Source organism: Ammospiza caudacuta, chromosome 23 (assembly GCF_027887145.1).
Source record: "Ammospiza caudacuta isolate bAmmCau1 chromosome 23, bAmmCau1.pri, whole genome shotgun sequence".
Lineage (NCBI taxonomy): Eukaryota > Metazoa > Chordata > Aves > Passeriformes > Passerellidae > Ammospiza > Ammospiza caudacuta.
In genome coordinates, this window is record NC_080615.1 from 8,468,795 (window position 1) to 8,482,447 (window position 13,653).

Consider the following 13,653-nt stretch of genomic DNA (forward strand, 5'->3'; position numbering starts at 1 on the left):
TTCCCGAGTGCTTGGAGAAAAGCCCTGACACAGCAAAAAGCGTTTTCCAAAGGAACGTTTCCAGAGCTGCGTTCTGGCTGCTCCATCCTGTATTTTCCCCGTGGGGAGGTGCCAGAGGCATGCCTTGCCCAGGGATGGGTTTTGGTTGGGTTTGGCGCTGCTGACGGGGTTTGTTTGGTGCAGAGCCTCGGCGTGGTGCTGTACGTGCTGGTGTGCGGGGCGCTGCCCTTCGACGGGAGCACGCTGCAGAACCTGCGCGCGCGGGTGCTCAGCGGCAAGTTCCGCATCCCCTTCTTCATGTCCACAGGTAAGGAAGGGGCTTGTCGCTGCACCTGCCTCACCTTCAGCTTCTACTGCATTGTGGGGCATGAAATCCCAGCAACAGCCCCGTCAGAGATGGGCGTCTGTGTCCTGCTGCTGCGAAAGCACTTTGATAATAAATCTGGGGTGTGAAAAGTGGGATTAATTTTCATTTAAATTCAGCTTAACAAAGAGTCACGTGGAGGTGCTTGGTTGCCTGCTGTCAGGTTAAGGAACAATTTGTGTGGAGTTTCTCAGCTGAAGACTTCCTTGCTTGCTGTCTTATCTGGGGAAGAGGTTGTCTCCATGCAGAAAATTCTGCTAAAATATGGAGCTTTCAAAGCAAACTTAAATTCCAGCCTAGACAGGAGAGCCTCAGCAGTCCCTCTTGGTGACAGCACAGGTGTAATATGATGGCACAGCTGTACAGTGGAGAACATTCCAAGGGTCCTTTGCTCTCAGCCTCCAAAATCCACTCACATCAGGATGGGGGGGACAGGGTGACAGGGCTCTGTGTAGCCAGGGTGGCTTCCCTCCTTCCTGGCACAGGGGAGACAATGTCTGCAGCAGTGAGGCACGCTGGGGACCAGCAGGTGTGAAGTGCAAGGAGAAGCAGTATTTCTGTGAGGTGACTCCCCAGAGGGGAGCATGCACAGGGAGCACTGCAGCAGCCATGTCCCTCCCCACGACTGACCCAGCCTCTCTTCCCTGGCAGAGTGTGAACACCTGATCCGCCACATGCTGGTGCTGGACCCGAGCAAGAGGCTCTCCATGGAGCAGATCTGCAAACACAAGTGGATGAAGCTGGGGGAGGCTGATGCAGAGTTTGACAGGGTGAGCAGCAGCGAGCAGGGTCTGCTCAGTGACTCAAACGGGCTTTGGGCACGTGGTGCTGCAGTGTTGGTTCTGCTCTTTGGGAACACTCGTTCCCAGGCATGGCCTTTCCCTTTTCTCTGTCTCCTGGCCTTGCTTTCCACATCACTCCTTATCTATGTACATTTTTTATCTTCCCCCGTGGCACTGGGAGCTTGGGGCAGAGGATTTCGGATCGGTTGCCATCAGACCTCACGCCAGCTGCAGCCAGAGCCCGGTGCTTGGGCTCTTGGGAGCGCTGTGACTCATCAGTGTGCCTTTGGGAATGTCAGCTCTGACTGTGTGCCTGTGCCCTCACAGCTGATAGCAGAGTGTCAGCACCTGAAGACCGAGAGGCAGCTGGAGCCGCTGAACGAGGACGTGCTGCTGGCCATGGCGGACATGGGGCTGGACAAGGAGCGCACGGTGCAGGTGAGGCCTGGCGCGTCCTGCCTGCTCCTCTTGCTGATCAGTGCCTGTGTTTGGTGGCAGCTGAGCAGCCCCACACAGTGTAAAATGTACTTTATCCCTGCCCAAGAGGGCTGACCGCTGCGCTGTGCCTTGCAGTCGCTGCGAGCCGACGCGTACGATCACTACAGCGCGATCTACAGCCTGCTCTGCGACCGCCTCAAGCGGCACAAGAACCTGCGCATCGCGCCCTCGCCCAGCATCCCCCGCACCATCACCTTCCCCACCTCGGCCAACATCCAGGTGCCTCCCCTCTGCCGGGGTTCCTCCAGCCCTGCAGGGCCAGCCAGTCCCTTACCTGCTAAACTCAGACCTGCTCGGGGGTGCCCACACCCTGGCTGGGTGTCAAACGTTCCTGGTCTGAGAATTTGGTGTGGGCTTAGGGTGCCCTAATCCTGAGGTTAGGAACAGTTTGTGCATTGGCTGAACATCCTTCAGACAGTCTCTGCTCCCTTAGTGACAGAGGGGAAGGAGCTGAGGGAGTTATTGGGAGCTGGAGTTCCCAGCCCAGGGCTGCTGTGTGATGCTTCTTCCCCACCTGTGCTGCTGATGGAGCAATGAGCACTTGCTCTGGGAGAGGCCAGGCCATAAGCGAAGCAGAAGAGATGCTGACCCTGCCTGAACAGAAGGAAGGGGGGTAAACGAGGCAACCTCTTGAGAGTAAGCAGCCCTTCACTGGCTCCAGGGTCACCTCTCTGTACCAGGTGCTTAGGGCTGGTGTTAATCCAGCAGTGTTTGTAAAACAGTGCTGTGTTTGTGTCTTCTGACCCTGATCTCTCCACTCAGCAGACAGAACAGACAGGCAACACCATGAACATCAACGTGCCCCAAGTCCAGCTCATCAACCCTGAGAACCAAATTGTGGAGGTGAGGCACATCCCCATGAGCCCTCCAAAGCTCTTTTTCTGGCTCACATCGAAGCCTTTCCTTTGATCCTCATGTTGCATTTCAACATCTGCCATGTTTGCCCTGCCCAGACCGATGGAACAATGAACTTGGACAGTGATGAAGGGGAGGAGCCATCCCCCGAGGCTCTGGTCCGCTACCTCTCCATGAGGAGGCACACAGTGGGAGTGGCTGACCCACGGTGAGTACTGCACTCCAGCCTGCACATTCACCCCAGCGCGTGACTTTGGTCCTTCTGGGTGCTCCTTTGAAGGTGCCAGTCCCCCTGCACAGCTTGGTCACTATTTTAGATGGGGATGAGGTACTTTCCTGCCCTTCCTGATCAGTTCTGGGTAAGATGTGCTTTGGTCAAGGCAGCTGTCTCACCTGAGCTGCACTGCTGTCATGTCCAAGGTGAAGTTTTTGTGATAAATGCCATTGAGGTTAATGCCCAAGGGCTAATTCTGCCAAATCTCAACATGGAGGGGAAAAAAGGGACAAATAAAACCAAAGAGTGGCTTGGCTGCTCCATGTGATCATTTTCCTGAAATAAAAGAAGTTTTTGTGAAGGGAAGCTGGGTGTGCTGGGTCTGTGAGGGGTTTCCTCTCATCATGGCTGATTCCCCTCTCCAAATGTGACTGTACAGGACGGAAGTCATGGAAGACCTGCAGAAGCTCCTGCCTGGCTTCCCCCGTGTCACTCCTCAGGCCCCGTTCCTGCAGGTGACCCCGAATGTGAACTTCATGCACAGTGTGCTGCCCAGGCAGAACCTGCAGCCCACAGGGCAGCTGGAGTACAAGGTACTGCCCATGATCCCTGCTGAGCTCTGTGCCCTGCCAGGTGGGAGGGTGTTTGTGCTCCCTCTGTTTGTCACTCCTTGGACTGCATAGGCCTCAAGAATGACTCTCTTTATGTGTGATTCCAGTTGGTTCTCTAAAGTAGGTTTAGATCAAATATTAGGAAAATACTCTTTACTATGAGAGTGGTGAGGCACTGGAACAGGTTGCCCAGAAAAGCTGCAGATACCCCATCCCTGGAAGTGTCCAAGGCCAGGCTGGATGGAGCTTTGAGCTACCTGGCATAGTGGAAGGTGTCCCGCCCATGGCAGGGGATTGGAATGAGATTATCTTTAAGGTCCTTTCCAGCCCAAACCATTCTGATTCTGTGAAAAAGCCAAAGAATGAAAGAGCAGTGCAATATGAAATGAATAAATGGGCTAGGGAGAAACAGGACTGACAGCTAAAGCAGTGTGCAGGGAGCTGCAGAGTTAAATCCTGCTCATCCACTGACACTGCCTGCCCCTGTCCCTGCCACACATCCCTTGAGATGCTGGTGACATCCCTGAAGCCCAGAGGGCTTGTCTTGTCCTGCTGAGCACCTGGGGCTGTGCTGGGTGGGTGACAGTGCTGTGTGTGTGTTGCAGGAGCAGTCCCTGCTGCAGCCCCATACCCTGCAGTTCCTTTTATCCTCCAGCTGAGCACCTGGGGCTGTGCTGGGTGCCTGACCATGCTGTGTGTGTGTTGCAGGAGCAGTCCCTGCTGCAGCCCCCCACGCTGCAGCTGCTGAACGGGATGGGCCCTCTGGGCCGGCGCGCGTCCGACGGCGGGGCCAACATCCAGCTGCACGCACAGCAGCTGCTCAAGCGGCCCCGGGGCCCCTCGCCGCTCGTCACCATGACGCCAGTGAGTAGCACAGAGCTCAAAATGTCCCCTCCTGCAGGCAGAGGTGGCTGTGGCCAGCTCACAGCAGGCCTGACACTGCAGGGATGTGCCTGCTCGCTGCCCAAGGTGCTCCCGCTCCCCTCGCAGCACTGCCGTGCTCTCCTGGAGGAGCCACGTGGGGCTGTGTGCTCCTCTCTGGAGCTGAAGGTGTTTGTGCACTTTTTAATGGCGGCTTTTGTCCTTTGCTGGTCCCATGGAGAAAACCCAAGTGTCCATGTCAGCCGTTCTCACTCCCTGGGTGCGTCTGTATCAACGAATTCCCCAAGCAGCAGCAGCAGCCCTGCCCAGGCACTTGGACTGGGGAAGGAATGTTGGAATGGGTTCTTGGCCAGGTTTCCTTGATGCTGCAGAGGAGCCAGCACACACCCCTGTGGCAGCTTGTTTGGGAAGATCAGGTGTCCCCTGCGTGGAGGGGGCTGTGCTGGGTGCCCTCCTGAGCCGTGGCTGTCTCTCCACAGGCTGTGCCAGCTGTCACCCCTGTGGACGAGGAGAGCTCCGATGGGGAGCCGGACCAGGAAGCTGTGCAGAGGTAACTCCCAGTTAACATTTGCCCCTCCTACCTCCACAAGGCTCACCTTACTGTTCCAGAGCTGATTCAAACACAGCCACCTCTTCAGGGCACCACTGGTGATTTTACAGCGAAGGCTCAGCACCTCTCCTGTTCCTGTGGGCATTGATTACTGTGGGCAATTGCTCCTCTGGCACTTCTGGGTGCTTGCAAAGCTGGATTCCCCTGAAGTGGGTAGCTGATTGAGCAGTAGGTTCTCCAGAAACTCTTGGAACTGCTGAATTCCTTTGCTTAGTGTGCACCAGCATGCAATCCACACTAACCTGCCAAGTGAGTGCCGAGGGATTCCCCTCCCTGCTGGGTGCTAGAGGTGGGAGAATCTCCTCTGTGGCCTTGGGTGCCAGTGCAGCAGCTTTTGTATCAAGACATGCAGTAAACATCCAACTCTGATGCCTCAAACAAAGTGAGCTTGCTGGAATTACGGGTACCTCTAGCTGCTAATTTTAGCATCAGGCCTTAAAATAGTCTGCTCCAACAAGGGAAGCATTATTAGCTCTCAGGCTGGGAACTTCTGTTCTCTGTGTCTGCTCTAAACACATTGTAGGAAGTGGGTAGAATGTGCTTGTACTTTCTCAGTCCATGAACACACTAACCATGGCCTTGCTAACATTTTCTTAGGAGCTTTTGCATAGTTTCCTCTCTGCTAACCAGCTGGGCACTACGTGTGGTGGGTGCTCCTGCTTCTTACCTCAAACTGGAAGAGCTTTGTGGATCCCCCTTTGTACAGGTCATCACCTGGGTAAGGGAGTGCCTCCTCAGGGCTCACGAGGGTTCAGGCTGGGGGTTGTTGCAGGCAGGGAGACACTGGGGTGGGTTCAGATCGTGCTCCAGAGCCTTGGCCAGCTGTGCTCCTCTCAGTGCTCCCAGGGAACAGTGGGTGTGAGCAATGGCGGGCTGTGCACTGGGGCTGCCTTTGCATACCTCAGCCTGGAAAGTCAGCTTGTAGCCTCAATAATAGCTCAAACAACCATTAACAGTTTAATATAGGGGCAGTAATGTCCTCTGACAGCACCTCAAACAGCTGGTGGTCTTCTTGGCTGCGCAAACATAAATCTCATTCTTGGCAAGGGCATGCCTGGACATCTTACCTGGGCAGATTTTCGCTATTCTAAACCTGAAGGTTTCAGCTGAGCCTTTAAAGCATTAGCTTAGCTGGAAACATTTTGAAACCCCTGTGCAGTGTTTTGCAAGGCACTGAAATGTTCAGATCCCACTGGGAACCAAGTCCCCTTGGACTCAGAGGTCACTTCACTGTTCTCAACAGTGCTGCCCTTAGTTCTTTCACAGCACACGTTCTTCTTCCAGCAGATGGCCTTGAAAAAGCACCATCCAGGTTGTGTGTTAACTTGTTCTCCACCCCCTTGTGTTGCAACATGTCAGTAGTCATCAGAGGAGAAGGGTAAATAGCATTAACATCAGGGACAGATGCAAATATTTAGCTTCTCAGGACACTGCCCCAAATACTCTGTTTGCAGCCACCAGTGAGCAGCTTTTGCCCTCCTTAATCTGACCTTGAAAGCAGAGCACAGTCTTCTCTCTGTTCCAGGGAGCAGTCACATCTCCTTTGAGCTTTGGGAAACTTTCTTCCACCCGAAACGCTCTTAGAGCTCGTGATTGGATTGTTCCCTGGAGGGATGAAATAAAATGATCTTAGCAAACCACAACAGTAAAGCTCTTTGGGAACCTTTCCCTGTCTACATCAAATGATTCTTAAACAGCTAATGGCACGGGCTTTGGCGGGGCACCACGGCACTGTTAACCTGCTGCTTCTGCTTAAGTGGCTTCAGCAGCAAGCAGAGGCCGGGTCTGGGCAAGTCTGTGCTGCTTGCTGCTCTTTCTGCTTCCCGGGGCAGTAGCTGGGCAAAGGAGCAGAGGTGAGGGTGTGCAGGTGTCAGTGCCCGAGCGGTGCCCGGCCTGGTTACCGGAGCTGCCTGGCTGCTATTTGTGTTCACAGGGCACAAAGGGCTCAGCTCATCCCAGCGGCCTTGAGCGGGCACAGCCTGGTGCAGTGCCAGCCCTGAGCGGGGGCTCCAGCCCCTCTCTGCCAGCTCGCCGTGCCAGGAGCAGCTCTCAGCACTGCCTGGCCCTTCTCGCATCCTTACGGAGCAGAGGCTCCGAGTTCCTCCTCCCTGGTCTTTGGGGGCTTTGCAGGAGAGCTGCAGCTCTTCTCCAGTGCACAGCGGGTTTTTGTCTGAGCTGTCGCCTCCCAGCTCCCGTGTGAGGCCAGCCCAGCCCTGGTGCTGGTGGCTCTGGAGGGAGGAACCCTCTTGCTGCTCGGTTCCCGTTCCCTGCGCATCCCGGGCGGCTCCCGGCTTTGAGCAGGGGCTAGATGGCGCACTCGGACCGGGCTGGCACAGCCCTGCCTCAGCCCAGCCCTTCTCGTGCTCCTCGGGCACCTTCCCCTGCTGGGACACGGTGCCCAGCGCTGATGGCCGGAGCCGGGTGGCCCAGGGTGGCTCTGAGGAGGCTCCGGGGCAGAGCAGCAGCTCCCGCTGGGTTATCTCTGCCCTGGCTGCCTGGGCTGGGGCGCACGGACAGACCTGCTCTGAATGCCCGCTGAGGGCAGGGGGTGTTCCCAAAGGGACATACCAGCATTCCCCTTGAGGTGAAACGTGGCTTTCCTGCTGGGAAGAGCAAACGGCTCCTCTTTCCTTCCAGGGCTGGCAGTAGAGCAGCAGCAGCTGCTCTTGTCCCCAAAGCACAGGCGAGCCAGTGCTGTGACGGGCATGGGCAGCGTGTCCGTGCCGTGTTCTGAGCACTGCACAAGCTTCTTCCTTCCCGTGTTCTCTGGGTTATCTAACACTCCCTGTTTTCGGAGTACTCCCATCAGTCTCTTATAAAATGTGCTCCTGCTTGTTGCAGATACTTGGCAAATAGGTCAAAAAGGCACACTCTGGCCATGACCAACCCTACAGCTGAAATCCCTCCAGACTTGCAGAGGCAGCTAGGACAGCAGTCCTTCCGACCCCGGGCTTGGGCTCCACACCTGGGACCCGACCAGCACCGGTGAGTAACGGCACCGGCCGGCCGGGCAGCTCGCTCAGGACCCTGCCCAGGTGGCCCTGGAACGGAGCACTGAGGACATCCCGCTGGCAGGGAGGGGTGACGAGGAGGAGGAGGAGGAGCAGGGACAAAGAGCAGACCCACAGAGCAGAGGGTGTGTGACCCCCTGCCTGCAGGGACCAGCAGAAACCAGCTGGCTCTTCCCTCCAGTCCCGCTTTTGTGGCTGGACGTGATTGCTGGAATGGCTACCATCACAGAAATATTGGGAATAAGCAATTCTTTATTTTAGAGGAAAGGTTTTTTCCCTGGGTAATGGTAGGCGTCCAGGTAGCAGATTTGCTACAGAACATTTCTGGAGGCAGATGCAGGCAAAAGATTGCACCAAGAGTCATCCACAGCAGAGCTTAAAACCCTCACTGTTCTGCACCAGAGTTGTGTGTTCTGACTGCAAAGTCTCTGTGCAAAGCTCCTCGAGAGTAATTTCATTTCTCACCTGAGCCCTTGATGGGAATGATGTGAGAAAAGGAATCCCGATGGGGGAAGGAAAAAAAACCAATCACAGTGTTTGGGAAAGAGGGAACTTTTGAATTAGATCTAAATACACTCAGGATGTGTGGGAGGGACAGTTCTGATGAGGCATTAATGTGACAGAGCCCTTGTCACAGCGGCCAGCTGGAGATGCTAATGCCACAGAGGGAGCTTAAATTCCTCTTAACAAAAAAAAAAACCTCCTAAAAATGCTTGAAAATGCTCTGACACCTCAGTGCTAGGAGCAAACCAGCTGCACACTGGGGTTTGCTGCCTCTTGGGAAAGCAGTGGCTGCCAGGCCAGGCTGGTGCTGCTGTTCAGCCCCTCGGGCAGCTCACAGTGGCAGGCTTGACAAAGCCCTTTTTATTGGAGCCAGAGACCTGCTGAGCTGAGCACTGATGTAATCAGCAGGGACAGGTGAACTCTGAGCAGACTGAGACACTGCTAGTGCCACGCTGGAGCTGCAAAACCAAGATAAGCACCTCTCTGCCCTCAAGTTACTCTTTAGAGGTGCCCGGGGGATGGGAAGAGCAGAGGGGAAACATTTCTAGGGCCACAGCTTGATAGGAAGAGGAGTGCAGCTTGCAAAACAAGCAGAATGTGCTGTGTCCTGCTTTCAGGATTGCTGCAAATCCTACAGGTAAGCCAAGTCCCTCACGCACAGCAGGAACGGAATTTTTACAAGACTTTAAACACACTTACCCTGTAAATAACGTTGGTGTCACCTCTGGCTCTTGGCTCTGGAGTCCTGAAGCTGTTGCATCATGAGCAGGGTGGTATCTGCTCGTTGCACTCTTGGTGTTGTAACGTGCTGTGAGCCCGTTCTGTGTTTTTCCTGTGAAATCACGGAAATTTCATCTGACCATGGTCTAAACACAGTGTTCCACAGTGAGTTCATTACATACCTGGCACAGAAATTAGCAGTCATTGTGTAAATAAACCACATTATTGAACGGCGGGTGGGTTTTATTTTAGCCCTTAACCTATTTTAAGCCATCTTATGTGTGTTCTTATTTGTCACATTCAGTGTCTGAAAGCAGAATTGAAGTCCAGCTGTACAGGGAAGTGCAGCTGTTCTGCCTTGCCCACACGGGTTTCAAAAACTCAGCATGATTTTATCTGTTGCTTCTGCTTTCCATCAATGCAACAGGAGAACAAATGGATCAGGATAATGGATGGGATGGCTTCAAAAGGCAGGAGCACAGCTCTTCCCTTGGAAGGAAGCTGAACTGTGTCCTCCCAAGGCAGAGACAGGGACAGAACAGAACCCAGCCTGCTGGAAGTGGTGCAGCATCAGTCACTTTGTGACAAAGGGAGCTGGAGCAGCCCTCAGAGTGACCTCTGGAGCTCAGGAGCTGGCTCCTGAGCTGGGTTTGGTGTCAGAGGTGCTGTGAGGACCACGTCTCCATGACCTTCTCACACACAAAGGCTGCTACTGGAGCCTGTGCTTTAAATGCTGCTTGCTGGGTTCTGGAGGTGGCATTTGCAGAATCTTTACAAAAGAAATCCTTTAGTGATGGGAGAAAATCCTCCCTGTGAGGTGGGGAGGCCCTGGCACAGGTGCCCAGAGAAGCTGTGGCTGCCCCATCCCTGGAGGTGTCCAAAGCCAGGTTGGACAGGACTTGGAGCACCCTGGGACAGTGGAAGGTGTCCCTCCCAGCCCAGAGCATTCTGTGTTTCTGTGATTTGCACAGAAATCGGGTGCCAGAGATAGCACTTGCCTGGAAGCCACGAGGGCAGGCAGAGCCCCGGTTGTTTATTGTGAGGCACGTTGTGCTGAGTGTCTGCCAGGTTATCTCTGCTCCTGATAACACAGATGGCACCTAATGGCAGGGCAGGAACTGAGTGATAATGGGGAGCCCCAGCTTCGGCAGAAAACAGCTCCTGAAAAAAGTCTGGCTCCCTCTGATGGCAAAGAAACCTCATTGAGAAGGGGAAGTGCTTGAGGTGCCTGGGGCACAGCTCGGTTCAGGTGTGCCCATCCCGATTGCCCAGTGTGGAGCACCCAGGCAGCTGGGAGGCTGGTGGAAATGGAAAGCCTGTGCTGCAGTTTGTGTTCTGGCTGGTCACACGTCTCTAACCCCCTTCCCCTGTGTTCAGTTCTATTTACAAGGACTCCAACACTCTGCACCTCCCCACCGAGCGCTTCTCCCCGGTGCGGCGCTTCTCCGACGGGGCCGCCAGCATCCAGGCCTTCAAAGCCCACCTGGAGAAGATGGGCAACAACAGCAGCATCAAACAGCTTCAGCAGGTGAGAGGGGGCTGGGGGCCCTCAAAACTGCCTCCACAAGGAGTTCTTACTGTGTTGCTGCTTCAGGAAGCAAAAGAGGAATCTTTACACCCTGGGGACTTTGCAGGGTTTGTTCCTGCCCTGAGTGTCCTCTGCTGTTCACTGCAGTTGGGCACCTGGGGGGATTCCTGCTCCCTCTTTTCTGGGGAGAGCCACCATGCTGTGCCCACCCATGGGTGTCCTGCCTGTCCCACCAGCACTGTCAGACTGCAGCTCCTGCTCTCCCACATTTCCCCTGGCAGCAGTTTGGGGCTGTTCCAGGGTGTCCCGGGAAAGGGCAGCTCCTGAGTGTGTTGTGGGATATTCCCTGCACAGCCAGGTACAGCTTGCCAATGGCTGGAGCGGGGTTTGGCCCCAGGACAGGCCTTTCCCCTTGCAGCATGGCACAAATGAGATGCTCTCCTCACCTTGAAGTGCTGTTCCCAGAGCTTGCTGCCTGCATTAAGGGAACATAGCAGTGCCAGCTCAGTGTCACATGCAGCCGTTGCTTTTCTGGCTTTTTGCCACGTCCCCGCACACCTGATTCTGTCAGAGGAATGGATTAGGCTTGCCTTGCCAGCTTTTCTCAGAGGGGTGGGCTGCAGAGCGTGCCATTCCCACACAGCAGGGTGCTGTGCAGCAGAAGGTCATTTTTGGGCCGTGCTGGGTTCCTTGCAGGAGTGTGAGCAGCTGCAGAAGATGTACGGGGGGCACATGGACGAGCGGACGCTGGAGAAGACGCAGCAGCAGCACATGTTGTACCAGCAGGAGCAGCACCACCAGATCCTTCATCAGCAGATTCAGGTAGTGCAGCCCGAGCCAGAGCTGCTGAAGGCTCAGCTCTGTTTTCCTGTGTTGCTGCAGACACAACTCGTGAGCGGGTCCCGGGGGGATTGAGGGAGGGGCGTTTGCTGGGCTTGCTGAAGGCTGAAGGATTTCAGCAGAGATGTTTGCACAGCTGCTGTGGTAGCTGTGGCAGCCAGGGCTGCAACCAGGGACTGACACTCAGTGAATCTGGATATGTCCTGCTTCACCCAGCAGTGTTTCTAAATTTACTGACTGAGGCATTGACTGCAAACACTTCTTGTTTTCTTGTGGTGCCTGGTTCAGGACTGTATCCGGCCTCCCCAGCCATCTCCACCCTTGCAAGCTCCATGTGAAAACCAGCCAGCTCTGCTCACTCACCAGCTCCAGAGGTAAAGAAATGGCTTTAGGACAGCTCTGGGTTTGACTCTTCCTGAAGCCCAGGGATGAGCTGACACACTCAGGAGAGGCCAGGCTGAGTTGGAGATTTATGGAGTCAGAATGACACTGCCACTTCCCAGGTGAATGTGCCTGGTCCTTTGGGCTGGATTCTCTCAGAAGGACTTTAGAATCAGAGAAATCTGATTCAGAGGCACAGACCTGCTTTGAGCAGAGGGTTGACAGTCCTGCCTTTTGAGTGGCTTGAAGCTCTCTCATGCTTCCTTGGGTGTCTCACACCTTGCCAGGCCCTTGGTGAGCTCAGCCTCCTTGCCCTCAGCACCCTGACCTGTGGGTGAGGGAGGCTGAGTTATGGGAAATGCCTGCAGGGTGTCTCACCAGGTGCAGTGACTCAGGAGGTGAGCCTGCAGTGTCCTTGTCCCCAGGTTTCTGTGGTAGCCACCGGCTCACGCTCACTCCCTGTGTGACTTGGACAAGGGAGGTGGCTCTCAGAAGAGAAGCCAAGCTGCAGAGACCTTGGGATGCCCAGCAAGGGCTCTGTGGTGTTTATTTTGAGCAAGACACGCAGTGTTTGGCATCAGTTCTCACAGTTGGGACAGCATCTTGACAAGGAGCAGGCCTGGTGAGAAGGTGCTTGTTTCCCTGCGTAGGTTACGGATCCAGCCATCCAGCCCACCCCCAAACCACCCCAGCAATCATCTCTTCAGGCAGCCCAACAGCAGCCCGCCCCCCGTGAGCAGCAGCGTGCTCCAGCCCCATGGTAAGCACTTCTGGGAGCTGGGCAGGGCCGTGGGATCCCACCAAAGCCTGCAGGAGCAGCCTGGGGTTGCCAGGGCTCCGTTCCCCCAGCCCAGGCCGTGCACAGTTTGCTGATGATGTAAAAGATTCTCCATCTGGCAGCAAGGGCTGCTGTTATCAGAGCTGGCGAGGAGCTGCCAGCTGGAATGTGCTGTCAGGTTCCTTGTCACAAGATCCTTACTTATCTCTCCCGGGGGTGGGGAGGAAGGGCTGATATTCTCAGGTTTATGCAAATCTCTGTCAGCTCCGCAGTTTCTGTTTTGGTGCAAGGGGCTCTGGCTGTGACCTTTGCACGCTGGCACAGCATGACAGAGCGCCCATACGGACATGTACTGGGCTCCCAGCCTGGCCCAGAGTCATGGAATGAATCACAGCCTGCTTTGGGTTGGAAGGGACCCTACAGATCATCCCTCTCCAGGCCCCTGCTACGGGCAGGGACACCTTTCAGTAGCCCAGGTTAATCCAAGCCATGTCCAGCACTTCAGAGAATGGAGCAGATCTCGCTCCCTGGGCTGGCAGGGGTGCTGAGTGTCTGTTCCTTGCAGGTGCCGCCTCCCAGTCCCAGTTCCAAGGGATGCCATCCCACACCACCATCTTCCCGCAGTCGGGTAACTGTTCCCCTCCGCCGGCCATGGGGCTGACGTGCCTGGCCCTGCAGCAGCAGCAGCAGCAGCAGCAGCCCCAGCAGGTCACCATCCAGGTGCAGGAGCCCGGGGACATGGTGGGCAGCAGCCTCCTGCCCGGGGCCTCCCACGCCCGGGGCATGTCCCTGAGCCCCAGCGCCAGCCAGATCCAGATGCAGCACCGTGCCAACCTGATGGCCTCGCTGAGCTACGGCCACCGGCAGCTGTCCAAGCAGCTGAGCGCCGACAGCGCCGAGTCGCACAGGTGAGGCCCTGCTGCCTGCTGGGGCTGGGGCAGCGCTGTGGGCAGCAGGGGGTGGCAGCGTGAGACGCGCTGTCCTCGCCACTCTGCCCTGTGCTTGCTGCCTCGCTGGCCCTGGCAAGGAGTAGCTGAGCCGGGCCGGGGCTGCTGTGTCACCTGCCCGGGGAAGC

General features: G+C 55.8%; 1 protein-coding gene across 1 annotated transcript in view; it reads left to right on the forward strand.

Annotated features, from left to right (window-relative positions):
- The window catches only part of SIK3 (SIK family kinase 3), a 69,169-nt gene that overhangs the window by 47,860 nt on the left and 7,656 nt on the right, over positions 1-13,653 (forward strand). Inside the window, exons 6-20 of the mRNA XM_058818994.1 lie at positions 184-307; positions 1,016-1,134; positions 1,474-1,584; positions 1,720-1,863; positions 2,407-2,487; positions 2,598-2,707; positions 3,153-3,306; positions 4,033-4,188; positions 4,686-4,756; positions 7,658-7,801; positions 10,429-10,579; positions 11,276-11,401; positions 11,708-11,793; positions 12,451-12,560; positions 13,144-13,486. Of these exons, the coding sequence (XP_058674977.1) occupies positions 184-307; positions 1,016-1,134; positions 1,474-1,584; positions 1,720-1,863; positions 2,407-2,487; positions 2,598-2,707; positions 3,153-3,306; positions 4,033-4,188; positions 4,686-4,756; positions 7,658-7,801; positions 10,429-10,579; positions 11,276-11,401; positions 11,708-11,793; positions 12,451-12,560; positions 13,144-13,486 (2,030 nt within the window). The remainder of the gene's footprint in view (positions 1-183; positions 308-1,015; positions 1,135-1,473; positions 1,585-1,719; positions 1,864-2,406; positions 2,488-2,597; positions 2,708-3,152; positions 3,307-4,032; positions 4,189-4,685; positions 4,757-7,657; positions 7,802-10,428; positions 10,580-11,275; positions 11,402-11,707; positions 11,794-12,450; positions 12,561-13,143; positions 13,487-13,653) is intronic.